We start from the raw sequence: 14645 nt of genomic DNA on the forward strand, positions 1-14645 counted from the left end.
ATTCAAATTTAATGAATGTTCAAATAATTCGTTTCCTTATTTCCTTAAATGATGTTTATTTGAAAATTGATTAATTATATTTTGTTTGTTATGTTTTACAACAATTTATAATTTGTTTATTCAGTGGCTAGTTCATTAAATAAAATATCGAATTCCACTTATATTCATTCGATATTTATCTATAATTCATCCCTTTTATTTAATAATTGTAAAAAATATATATATCCCAAGTATTTGATTTACTTCGTGTAATATTATCTATTCTGTTTTCTTCTATTATATAATGTATATAGCAACATTACAGCACGCCATGTTTATTTCTTTTCTTTGCCGTCATTTCGTTACCGCGGTAAGATTTTTAAGGTTATTTCTTATCATAGAGTCTTTTAAAAAAAAATAAACTAATACAATTCTAAACATAAAATAACATATCGTTTCTAATAAACATCATTCGTAACGTTTGTTCTATTATTACAGTGTCCTTGATACAGCGGTGATTGTCAACAATTAAGTATTACATATTTTGTACACAGCCTCCATGAAGATGAGTAAAAAAGTCCGTGAATATAAGTCAGGGGACTTTATATTCGCCAAAGTAAAAGGATACCCAGCATGGCCTGCAAGGGTAAGTCATTTTTATATATAAATTACTTTAAAACCATTCGAAATCGTTTTTTCTTATTTGATTAAGTTCGCGCGGTAAGTCGCCAAGAGTGACGCTTCTGAGCTAGCCTGATTAATACGGCGTTTTCACCGTATTTAAGAACGTTTTACCTACTATCGTCATGGAAAACATCTTTGATGTTTATAATATGTTTGAAAATGATTGTTCTAATGTCATAATATTTAGTATTATGATTATGTATAAGATTTATTGTTTGTTAATGCAATAGCTTCATTTGAAATCTTGTACAAACTCCATACGAAGGAATACTTATGTTAAAGTAACTACACCATAACATAAATAGAAATGGCTCAAAGTAGCTTATATTATAAGAAAAATTACCTTATTTATATCTTATTTCCATAAAACCATAATAGATTTTATCCTAATATTAAAACAAAATAAAATTGGTATAATTTTTGTTTAAAAATTGTGTGGTGTTATCAATATATAATATAGTACATAAATGGGGATGTAGTCGTTGATTAGATAAAATGATTTTATTGAAATAAAAATAATAATATTTAAAAAAATATATTTTTTTTATTAATAAATAGTTTGTATTAATTAAAAATGTTAATAATTCTTCGACAGGTTCAAAAATTGAATGGAAAGAGATATTTTGTATATTTCTATGGAACCGGTGAAACGTAAGTATATTCAAATTGTTTATTAAAGTTAAATCATTCATATCCTATGCGCCCGTAATTCATCTTAAGATAAAGCTAGGTATTAGTGTAATGTATTTAATATTAATAATATTATAATATTTGGGATATATAATTTATAACAGTCATAGCATCAGTTGTAATTAATGTTTGCTTATAATAAACAGGCTGGTCATAGCAATAGTCTAAATTTGGAGAACTGTGTTCCTTTCCTTTTAATGTAAATATATATTATAGTTTCTCCATGATATGCTGCATATTCCGGTATAAGGTTCATAGGTTTAGTTGTTTTTTTTTCAGTTAGACATGACAAATGTCTCCTGATGTATTTCTGTAGATTAAAAAAATATATGTATATGTTCAGCATTATGAATTAATAATAACAAAACACATTTAAAAAAAAATCACTTTTGGTCAAGACTTTTTTGGACTAATTAATTTTTTTGTTGTAGACATATTTTGCGTAATGTTGACTTATAGGGTTTTCTTGTCTTTTATAATGAATATGACAATTTTTTTTGTTTTCATATAAATATGTAGCTTTATATTCATTTTTGTATTTGGTTTACACATGTCTATTTTATACCCATGGTGAGCTATAACAATGGCCAAATAAAAATATCTTGCCATTTAAAGATAATGGTTAAAATTTCGTAGGTGCGATTGTAGGATAACAACCATTTGTAAATATTTTTTTGGCACAGATTTTATCAAGTATTTGATAATACATAGATATCACTGTATTATAATAATTACAATGTTGCCATAAATAACTATAAATTATGTCAATTTATAAAATATTAAAAAAAAATCAATAATATTTTAACAGATTAACTACAGACTTACTCAAGTTCTCCTCTAAATATTTTTTTAAATGGCAATTTGGATTGTCTGTAATAAAAAAACTACTAAATCAACAGTAGGTTAAATAATAAACAATATAATTTATTTAATTTCTTTTATCAACAAAATGTATGATATGTTTCATATAAACATGTGATAATCACCTACGTACATTGTAAACATTCTTGTTTTGCTTACATATTGAACATTATTTGTGTTTGCCTTAATAATAAACTGTTTCTTGCAGTTTCATTTAAAGTCAGTTTCGTTATTCTTATTTTGTATTGATGTATGAGGACTACATAACTAAGTACATACATAAATACTAGTATGGAGAAAGATAGCTCTGCTATATGTAGCACTTCAAACAGTTCTTGATTCATATGTTAATGCACTTTAAATTTACTTCCAAGGTTCCAATAAAAACTTCACCGTCATACAATCTTTTTTTAAATTATATTGTAACTTTGTTTCAGAGCAAATTTACCACCGAATATGATATTTGATTATGCAGAGAATAAAGATAAATTTCTAACCAAGATGGTTAAGCGAAGGGACTTCAATGATGGAGTGAAGCAGATTGAATATGATTTTGCGAATAATGTGCCTTTGGAACAGGTCGTTGGATTGGCAGAGGTAAGTTACAACAAGAACTCATATTTGCCTCTAATTTATCTGATTATAAGATTTTGTTTGAATTTGTTGATCCATAAACATGGACCAATTAACTAATCCTATGTATTTATGATAGTAGTTCATTTACATTGCTAAAAAATGCATGTCTGCACCTTGCAGTTCTCTAAAATTAATATAGTGAAAGTCAGTTCAAGAAGACATCAACTATCTCCAGTATTAATATCTTCGTTTATGATTTTATTTCAGGCTTCCGAAGGTGCTAACAATACTATTAATGAATCTGCAAATGAAACTATGGATGATTCTACTGCAGACACAACTGCCGCTGATGAGACAATGGCAGAGGAAGTGAGTAATGTTATACGCTTTATATAAAATTATACACATATAAGACATATATTATATTTTTTGCTTAGTACCTACCTAGACTTACATAGTGATCAGTATCGAACCCTGTCATCAGATATTCCACTGCCAAACTATTATATATAGTATTGTTTTGTATTATATTAGTATTGTTACGTTCTGGTGTGAACGGTGCGTCAGCCTGTGTAACTACAAGAACAACATACATGATATTATGTAGTTCCTAAGATTTGTTATGCAATGTATGCAATGACTAATATTATTTAGCGTTCCAATGTTTCTGGAAAGTGCAGAACATAACATAAGATGTCCCATTTGCCATTATGCTCAAGATTATAATGAAATATTCAGTTAAAGCACAAAATAAATATTATATATTATGTTATTTACTCATTTCCAATTTCAGAACACAACACAAAATGATACAGGAATCGAAGATTCGGACGAAACTGGGGCTTTAGTTATTGATGAAGGAAAGGCGGCTATTGTAAGTATTGCATAAGCATAGCAGTACAGCTTTTTACTCAGTAATGATCACACAAGACTGGTTTTATTTTAAAAATTGTTTTATCTTTCAGCAAAAGGGTCGAAAATCCACAACCAAAACTCCAGCTAAGGAACCCTTAAAGGCAAAGGAGCCTAAGACTCCACGAGGACGATCAAAGAGAGATGAGGCAGAGGAATTGAAGGACGATGAAAAGAAAGAAGACGAAATTGTGAGCAGAAGTGGAAGAAAAATAAGGCCTAAGCGGTAATTATAACTATTTTACTTGAAATAGTAAAGGAATGCTTATTTTATTCATAAACATTGGCCTTACAAAAACTCTATCACCGAGTTTGATCACTTGGCTCTGTATTATAAAGTAAATAACTTAGCAGTAGATTTTTAAATTTGTATCATATATGAATGGTGTCTGTCTGACTGGTTTCGGGCTGTGATCATTGTTCACTATCTGTATTCTGTTACTGTCGTAATCTGATGGAATGAATGGCAATTCGAAGCGACCCAAGCAAGACTAAGAAGCTGCAAATAGAGAACTTTTCTATAAGAAAATCACAATAACCTTACATTGACCTAACCCATGGCTTAAGCCAGTCATAGATCAAACTAACCCCTCCTTTCAAGTATTAAAGTTCGGCTCTATAATTACCATAGACATGGTCACATGGAGAAGTGCCTTTATTAAAACATGATTATACAACATGGTGCTATTTCCAATCCAACTACCAAGCTTATATTCTTCAATATTCGAGTTAACGTTTTTTTGGATTTATTTTATAACAATGATTGTAAGATTCTATCATTGTTCATTTTAATCCATAGATAAATAAAGTCAATGCCGAAATGAAACTCCTTAAGTCTGAGTTGAATTTGCGATAATGACACACATGTTATAAAAATAGTTTTCTATGTAATATTTTAATGTCTGCTTGTAAAGAAATTATATACTCATTGTACAGACAGCTTATGTAGATTAATTATTTGATTACAACCTCAATAGATATTTATTTTAGGGTTCATTTTTCAATCACGAGTTTTTCTAATCAGCACAATAGCATTTTGACATTTTGAAATCAGATTTATTTTTCTGATACAACTGCCGTTCGAGATATTGTTGCTAAGTAATAGCCATTGAGGATATATGTAAATAATTATAAAATATTCAAGGGAAGACAGTTTATAAATGTCTTATAAAAATATTTTTATAGATATATAGATGAGCAGACAGAAGATAATGCGACCCTTCCGTCTCCCGCGCCGAAGAAACGTCGCGGTGGCTCCCCGCCAATAGACAAAGATAAAGAAAAGGAAAAGGAAAAAGAAAAGGTTGAACCACCTAAAGACAAAACTGAGAAGAATATTAAACATTTTAATGCCGTGCCACAGGTTTTATATTAATATTACATATTTAATATTAATTCATCATTAACATAATATACATTTTTATTGTTACTGTCATAATAACAATTCAAAGTGAAGAGTGTAAAGACTGCAAACAGAATTTGTTCTATATATATATATATATATATATAAAATATATACTTTATTCGAGGAAGCTCATGCAAGCACTTTAGAATCATAGTTTGTAGTTTTACAAGATAAGAACAGCAAGAAATTGAGTAGTTACTCTTTTCTGTCTATCGAATTGTATTGGAAAGTTGATTATAATATACAATTAAATTCTGCATGATAGAAAAAATACCTTGTCTTAAATTTTTCTCGTGACAGTTTTAACTATGCTATTTATTGTGATGTTTTAGTAGACATTGTTTTAAAAAAATATAAAATGAACAAAAGAAATGTATTACTATCCACAGGCGATCTTTCAAAAATATTTCTACCATCAGTATCTTTTTTTGTTACAGTCTGAACTTGAAGATTTGAAAGAGCCTTTCACTCCAGGTAAGATAATTAAGATAATTAATACTGCTTAATCTATTTATATAATTATAACAAATGAAAAACAAAATTAAGTTTAAAAATATTTAAAAACAAAAAAATTATCATAAATATAAAACATCAATAAAATTACAATAATTAACATATAATAAACATATAATTAAATAAACAAAACCCTAAAATAATTTTGGCTGTTGCATTAAGATCATTAACTTAAACGATAAAAAAAAAAATTAATGACTTAAAAAATATTCGATTTTCGAATTTCATTAATAGCGCGAAATTAGAACAATTTAACTCTGGTTTGAAATAACGTAATTATTTAAAATGCTACAACTTCTATGTAAGATTTAAATTGTAATATTTTAAAGTTTTAACAAGAATGTCTAATATCTACGATGGATTTATTATGAACGAAGCCATATTCAGTCAGTATGATGATAATTTTGCGGTTGATCTTAATTGCTTCCAAGATGAAAATAACTTAATTAAAAGTTGGCCCGTAATTGAAACTGGTAAGTTTGTATTTCGTTATTAATTACGCAGTCACGTATTTTATTCGAGTTAGGCAAATGAGAGAGCTCATGTATGCTTTTGTAATTGAACTTCGTGGCTTCTTATTCGGGCCAGTACTATCGAGTTTTTACTTATGCGAGTGCTTTATTTATTTTTTTTCGGTAAAGGAAAATATCTTGTATGAAATTTCGCATATAATTCTGGCACATTTTAATGTGTAGTATTTTTTATTATTTCTTCACAGACATGTGCGTTTATACGTTGCTTTCTTAATTTTTTCTCTGAATCTGAAACAAAACAAAAACAAAATACCTTGTCCAGCAGTACAGTCATACCCGTATTTACTATTTATTTCAACAAATATATTAATATTTTTATTACTTTAATAAGACAATGATATGAAGTATAAATAAATAATGTTGTTATGCTAGCTTGATAATTTACTTTTTTTATTCATTACGATTTAAGATTGGTATTAAAAGTTTGCCATTCATCTGTTCTTCAGATAGTTTGTTACAAATTAATTTTAAAGGTAACAGATAGATACTAAAATATTAAATATTGTTACCCATACAATAAAATACTATGACAAATTTTAAGGAAGAAATAATTTTATTTTAATTTCTAAAATTGACAACTTTCAGAAACCTACTCCTCTGCATCAGAAAATTGTCAAAGCAATAGAGCTCTAATTGAATGTATAAATCCAAACGAAACATTTAAAGTAATACCCAAAGAACATTCTAATACTAAATTATCTAAAACTAAAAAAAAGTTTAAACCACCAGTAAAGAATTTAAGAAGAAATAAAAATAGCGAATTACTAAAACAAGTTCAAAATGATAAAATTAATATAACAGAAAAAACTGAATTTAATTCACTTAATATAAATCATATTGGACTAAATGAACAAATACCAGATATATTAGGATTACAACATGCTACAGATAATTTATACCAAAATAAACCGCCAAAATTAAATTCAAATAAAGAATTCTCATTCAACGGACTTATATTAGGTTCTTCTAACGTTCTAAACGATGATGATCTATTATTATATGCATCACAAACATCACTACATTCAGAAGACATGTCCCAAAAAACTGAAACTAATAAAATGTCTCGCAATAATTCAGTTTGTTCCGTTATATCATTAAATAAAACATATAAAAATTTAGATATTAAAAGTTTTGAAAATGTTCAACTCACTAAAGATTCCTTAACATGTAATAATAGTAAAAAAGTAAGCAAAGAAATTTCTGAACAATCTGTCAATAATAAAATACCCAAAGGTGATGATTTTTTAAAATTGTTCAATAGTAAAATTATTAGGAAACCAAAAAAAATGGTACCAATGTCAACATTGTTTGGTGATATGGGATTAAATTTTAATTATTCGGATTATATCAAAGAGTTTGGAGATATTGAACAAGATTCTGATTTAATCGATGAAGCTAATGAAACTGCTAAGAAAATTCTAGAAATGTATCCGAATGAAAATAAATTATTAATAAATATGAAATATTTGAAATGAATTTATGATTTATAAATAAATATAGTACTTAAAATATTCCTTTTATTTTGTTGTTAAAACTTTTCAATCACAATATTGTCTTTAAAAGGTAAATATTGTACTATTCATTTTTAAATAAAAGTTATAAAATTCATAAATGAAAATTTATAAATTTCGAACATGTTTAGTACATCGCGTAAAATACATCAAAATGTTTCTTTTCTTGGTGGTAAGGCTTTGGGCAAGCATGACTGTTTAGCAAAGCAATATTGGTATATTTACAGCAATATTTAGTATTGTTGTGTCCTGTTAAAGTGCGAGCAGTCCAGTATAACTACAGGCACAAAGGACGAAACATCTTAGTTTCCAACGTTAGTGGCGCGTTAGCGATATAAGGAATCGTTAATATTTCTTACTGCGCCAGTGTATTTTTTATGCGAGTATTCATCAAAGCTCTTGTATCAATTGATTTTTATTGTTCCACCAGAAGACTCGGACAAAGAGAACATTGTAATAGCATACCTGCCGTCCGGACAATATATCGGTATCAAGCTATTCCAATCCAGACCGAATAGTTTCAAGAATGAAAGCATTCGTTTACAGTGGGATAGACAGGCTGCCTCCAATGCGCTCACACTGAAAATGCAATTAGGTACGTAAACAATATATATTATTGTCTTTATTTAAGGGATCATAATATGTCAATCATATTTACGCTTTTAATAATTAAATGTATATATAATGCTTGGAAATAAATTTAATTTGCATAATGTGTAAACTAATTGCAGTAATGTGTTTCAGAAAAGGGTCAAATAACAGCACAGTCAGTGTTAGCGCAATTAGTAATGGATCTGAATCTCACTGATGAAGAAAAAGCTACATTGGATAAGGAGAGAGAGACAGGTAATATATTTAAGTGTTTGGCGCGAATTGTAACGAGCCTGTTCACGTCTAGCTATATTGGTTTTATATTTTTTTTATCTGGCTCGAAGGACCATATTTTAAATTTTGATTTTTGTCTCAGTTTTATCCAAAACAAATCACTAAATTTCAACTATATAATATTCCATATGATAAATGGTTTAGGAACGCATAGAGGACAAACATTCAAACACTATAACTTTTTTTATATATAGATGATTTATAGTAACAATTTAATTCACAGATGAGAAGAAATCGCGTGTTCAATTCTTGAAAACGGAAATGAAGCTGATAGAACTGGACGCTAAGATCAAAACCTGCCTGTGTCTCGAGAAGGCCGATACAGAACTGTGCTTAAAATTATTGGACGAACTAATGGGTATGTCGCCGGTCATTTTGAAAATTTTTGGCTTTTGTTTTGTCACGATAGAGAGAGTCTTAATATAAATTGTAACAACAGAGAAGTGGCAGTGCTCATGTAAGACTCGAAAGATTAAAATAGCTAATGTGGTCGCGCACTCGCCCCAGAGCTGGACGTGAAGCCGCTGATGCTGCTGAAGCACCCCACGTGCCTGGAGACGGTGAAGCGCATGCGCGCGTACGTGGGCAACACGCCGTCGTGGGACCTCAGCGAGCGCGCCGTGCTGCAGTTCTCGCAGCACGCGCTGCGCATCCGCCGCCAGGCCGACGCGCTCTACGCCGCCATGCAGGTACTGCGCCCTGCTCTCTGTATACACTCGTAAAGGTACGCGCCGGTGGTTGAAGTCTTAGACCATCGACGAGAAGCTCTCTAAGGCGTGTCAAAAATATTTTTGGTTGCTCGAGACGGGGCTATGATAGGATGCCGGATTAATGACTACCCTCGCCAGAAGATCTTGAACGAATTCCTTCTACCTTAAATTCTATTTTAAAGTATTATTTTTTTATTATTAACCTTATTAGTTATTTTCATACATCATTTCATTAGTATGAGCTTCAAATATAACGTATTCTTATATTCTTTCAGGACCTCTTCACGACTCCCGAAGGGTTATCTTTTTGGGAATTTTTCATGGAACGAGTTGCTCTGTTCAAGAAAGTGACGTCGAAATTGTCATCTGATGAGCTGCTGGAATTGGTACATGAACCCTTAGGTAAAGACACCATCTTATTCAAAAATATTTTATGCAAATATGTGCTATCGATGACTTACAATCATGTGACCCACTTGCCAGTCCGACTAGTTATGACATAAAAAATATACATACATATATTTCCATACACTTAGCTCAGCTCAATAGAAGATAATTCAAAACAACAATTTAGCACATGTAAACTCAATGAAGTGGAGTAACGATTGTACTAATGATAAATGCTAATGTTAAAAATATATTTGAACAGAAATGTCAGTGCCTACATCTCACACGATGAAAACTTCAGTGGAGGCTGCGAATGAGGAGGAACAGCAAGACGATGAAGCCGGGAAGAAAGCGAAGTCTACACCAGGTGCGTTGAGGTTTATTTTATAACTATTATAACTAAAGAGCGCAGTGCTCACTTTAGGATTTATGCCACAATAGTAATGTGGATTAACATTAATTAGAAAGTTTCTGTTTATAATAGAAATTACATTGAATATTATAGTAATTAATAAAAACGTTTTTTTTTTCAGCGAAAACAAAGAAAACCAATAATACAACAGCGAAACCGCCGTTGAAACGACAGTCTTCTAGAAAGCAAGAAGAGAAGGAAAGAGAGAAAGAAAAAGAAAAGGAAAAAGAGAAAGAAAAAGAACAGAGTACAGACGACACTTCAGATACAAACAGCAAACCAGACGAGACTGAAGAAGTTGAAAATAATACAGAAACAAAGGAAACAGCCAAAGATAAGACGGAAGACAGAGATACTGGCAGCACAGAAGATAAAGCTAAAGAAGTTAAAGATAAAGAAAATAAAAAAGATAGTAAAGATAACACAGATACAGAAGAAACGGAAACAACAGATACAACAGAAAATGCAGCAAAAGAGACTGAAGAAGAGGCAAAAAGTATAGACAAATCAAAGGAAAGTGAAGAAGAGAAAAAAGAAACAACAAAAGATAAAGACAAAGTAAAAGAGGAAACGGATAAAGAAGATAAAACGGAAAAGAGTGATAAAGAAGAAAAGGAAAAGGAAAAAATTGAAGATGAGCCCCGAGCAAAGCGAACGAGAGAGGTGAGTGTTACCTATATTTTTACTATTACTAATGTATTTTTAATATAACTAACGCCTTTAGAGCGCCGAGATGGCCCAGTGGTTATGTTAACCGATGATTTCGGATTCAAACCCAGGCAGGCACCACTGAATTTTCATGTGCTTAATTTGTGTTTATAATTCATCTCGTGCTCGGCGGTGAAGGAAAAAATCGCGAGGAAACCTGCATGTTTCAATGAAATTCTGCCACATGTGTATTCCATCAACCTGCATTGGAGCGGCGTGGTGGAATATGCTCCAAACCTTCTCCTGAAAGGGAGAGGAGGCCTTTAGTCCAGCAGTGGGAAAATTTACAGGCTGCTAATGCTAATGCTAAACGCCTTTAGATCGAAATTCGTTATTTATTGCTACTATAAAAAGTAGAGCAACTTTGTAAGTTTTGAATTTCTTCTGCGACATCAGACTTTTAACTTAAAAATACGAACGGTAAGAATAATAACGCTAAGATGGACTTAATCTTGTCGTTGTCTTGATCAGTTAAAAAAAAAAACTAGAAATATTTTATAAAGACGTTCTTGGTTTTTAAGTTTGACGTGTGTGTTGATGTTTTAAATATGAACGCTATCTATGAAAGCGTAATTGATTTATTTTGTAAAATGTATTTTTTACATATATCATATATAAATAAATTAAAATTTTATGCACTCCTTTTCGATATAAACTTTAAATACGGTAAATCTCATACCATCGAGGTGTATGCTATACGCGCAGTATGGTTAGAAAAAGGGGTACAAAGTTGTCTGTATATGCAACACAATTTTTTAGAAATTAAAACATTGAAGTTGATGTTCATTAAAATAATTTATAATTAAATAAAACCAACAAATGCGGACTAAAGTAAATTACTACAAAGAGTTTTCTTTAATGAAACAGATATATTTTTCTTATTATATAAATAAACATTGCTTTATTGGCTCTACTGGTGGCAGGAGGGCTGATTCATTTTTTACACAGGCTTGGAATTAAGATCGCTGCTAGCATTCTTGCCAACATTCCATGAATGATTTGTAAAATAACTTCGTTTTTTGTTTTGTATATAATTAAGGCTTTGATGTTTATTCGCAAATTCAATTAATCACCCTTGGGCAAAGTATCCGTTTCTATATTAATAATAATTAAAAGCAGTTTAAAGTTACGCAGACATTTTTAACTTTTGCGTTTCATAAATTCAAATCATTTGTAAAAAATACATTGCTAAAGAAGGTATATTATTCGATACAAGATTATACAGATGATAAAAAAGCGCGGAGTTAATTAATACTTGTTGACTTCCAGGCAGGATATATTACATACATATATAATTGTATTTAACTAACATGACTGTATTTTTAGATGTTGAAAAATAGTAACTACTGAGTTTCTTGCCGGTTCCTGGTAGAATCTACATTCCAAACCGGTGGTAGCTTTATTTAATATAGTTTGTTAGATGACGATTCAAAAGTGCTTGTAAAAGCCTACTTGAATAAAGTTTTTTATTTTTATTTTGATTCTTATGTAAATTAATTAGTACATATATTTTTGTATGTTTTTATTTTACACATATGAATGTTAACGTAACAAACTATATTGTATATGTCCCACGCACACAAACGCATAGGGAGCGGATTGCAGGCATGACACATTAGTCTTTATTACCATCGAGGCGAACAGTTTGTTCACATCTAAATGATCAATGTTAAATTATTTCAGATCAAGAAGACTGTTCCACCCCCGAGATCACCAACCAAAAGAAAGTCGAAGTTTTAACGAAGATATGCACTGGATTGTGTCTCCCCGTTCAGTCCACAGCGAGTGGCCAAAGGTGATGAAATTAAACAGATAAAAAAAAAATACTGTTAACGAATTAAAATATATTTGAAATTGTAAATTACTCGTTAAATTAGAAAGTAATTATAATATAACATTAGTTATGGTGGATATATTAGATTCTAATATAGTTTTTAAATAATGAAAGAGTATTTTTTAATATGTCTCGGTTGCTTACATCGGTGGTGTATGTATTTATGTATGGTTTTGAATTTAAGATATTATTTCTATATGTGGATTTGTAACATCATAATATAAAGTCATTGAACAGCTCATTGTTAATTATGTCTGACTGTCGATTCCAATAGCAGGAGGGGTAAATATAACAAACATTTGACCTTGAATTGAGGCGATATCATTGGTCGAGTTCTATATGATCTGTGGTGTTCATTATTAATTCTAAAATTACTAATTCGGCAAATTTGTTATCAGTACTGTGTAGTGATGTGTTTATAAACGAAGGTTCTCGATTAATTTAATCAAGAACTGTTTGCGAGCCAAAGGTTTGTTTATTTTTATTCCCGTGCCTTCGGAATATAGTGTGGGAGTTTTTGTCGATTAAAGATTGTTCCTATCACGCAAGTCACAATCAAGAGTAGATACAAAATACGGCGTATCTTTTATATCATATTCAAATTTAAATACTTCATGATCATGTATATACTTAGCGTAACGTCCAATAAAAATAATAGTCTCTTTAACTTTCTCAGGGCGCATTTTCATTGGTCGATGAGGCCCGCATTCGGGGTGCGGGAGATTTCTGTAACGCATGCCATAGGGCCCGCACAGAGTTTATCGTTTTCACTGGTCGTCAGAGCCCGCATACGGGGTGCGGGTGATTTCTATAACGCATATATAAATATCAATATATGAATGCGGATATCACCCGCACACGTTTTATCGACCGAGTTATCGACCAGTGGATTTCATTGGTTGTTAGCTCGCATGCGGGTACTCCCCGCAATCGGGCTAACTACCGACTTATCGACCAATGAAAATGCGCCTTTAGTGTCTGGATACTTGGAAACGAATATATACGTTTTTAGTCTATGGTGAAACCCTTAAGAAATATTTACGTATTATCGTTTTGATTGATAAACTAGTTTTTTTATAACAAGTATACATTTTTGTTATAAAACATTTAGTTTTACTTGGATGTATTCCGTTCATCATTGTCGAAAAGTATAAAACTACGAAAGTATTGAATTTTAAAGCACTTTTCTGATTATTTTGATAGTTGGGCGTTTTGCTACAGAAAAAAAAAGATCTTGAAAGAGTTAAGGCGTATACCTAGCGTGAATAGTACGGTCTGTTAATGTGTCACTGTTCATTTGATCCTTTTGATGATGTTTAGAGCTTATTCCACCACGCCGCTATAACGCTGGTTGGGTTCTATTATATATCCCTCGTTCCTAATTTATTTCACAGCTATTGACTATGTGTTACGATAATATTGCACGTAAACTTAACCGTTAATAGCAATGTTAAGTTGAAATGTATACATATGTATAGGTATAGTTTATTTTTTTCTCATTTTTAATGATAAATATTGTTGGAAACATTTATAGGTATTGTACAAATTGGCGACATTATGTCAGAAATGGTAATCATTTTTAAATTACGGTTCATTATACAAATTTCAATTGTCACTTGAAAACAATACCGGTTCGGAAAACAAAATACATTGTTATTTTTATTACTAACAGTATTTAAAACGGGATATTTACCATGTTTTTTATTTGTTGGAGCTCGATATTTCGACATTATCTACGAATGTACGAGACAACACTCGTGAACAAGACATTCGTAAATTGTCTCGTAAAATAAAAAACATGGTAAATATCCCGTTTTAAATACTGTTAGTAAAATACGTTGACCTAAGAAGAACCGGCGAAAAAAAATTCACCGGTGTTTTTTGTTAGTTTTTTTTTGTTTAGACAAATGTTTCCACTTTGTACAAATTAGTCTAGAATTGTCTAAATATATATTTGTATATAGAAAGCTGAGAAATATATTATATATATGTATATCTAACGATAAGCCTATTGTGCTGTATCATTATATTTGGAATTGTATTTT

The 14645-nt window shown here is 30.5% G+C and overlaps 1 protein-coding gene across 3 annotated transcripts; it reads left to right on the plus strand.

Annotated features, from left to right (window-relative positions):
- Positions 1–312: 312 nt before the first annotated feature.
- On the plus strand, positions 313–14314 carry LOC125074311 (PC4 and SFRS1-interacting protein). 3 transcript variants are annotated; one of them, XM_047685604.1, is made up of 17 exons: positions 313–349; positions 478–625; positions 1259–1314; positions 2652–2811; positions 3058–3159; positions 3584–3664; positions 3756–3928; positions 4888–5065; positions 5545–5581; positions 8095–8259; positions 8409–8510; positions 8773–8907; positions 9057–9238; positions 9535–9661; positions 9909–10013; positions 10180–10721; positions 12450–14314. In XM_047685604.1, the coding sequence occupies exons 2-17, from the start codon at positions 539–541 to the stop codon at positions 12504–12506; spliced, it is 2289 nt and encodes a 762-aa protein (XP_047541560.1). In that variant the 5' UTR covers positions 313–349; positions 478–538; the 3' UTR covers positions 12507–14314. The 3 variants fall into 3 exon arrangements, with proteins under 3 accessions (XP_047541560.1, XP_047541559.1, XP_047541561.1); XM_047685603.1 differs by having other exon boundaries at positions 345–363; XM_047685605.1 differs by having other exon boundaries at positions 345–363; positions 8098–8259.
- Positions 14315–14645: the final 331 nt, after the last annotated feature.

Source organism: Vanessa atalanta, chromosome 27 (assembly GCF_905147765.1).
Source record: "Vanessa atalanta chromosome 27, ilVanAtal1.2, whole genome shotgun sequence".
Classification (NCBI taxonomy): Eukaryota; Metazoa; Arthropoda; class Insecta; order Lepidoptera; family Nymphalidae; genus Vanessa; species Vanessa atalanta.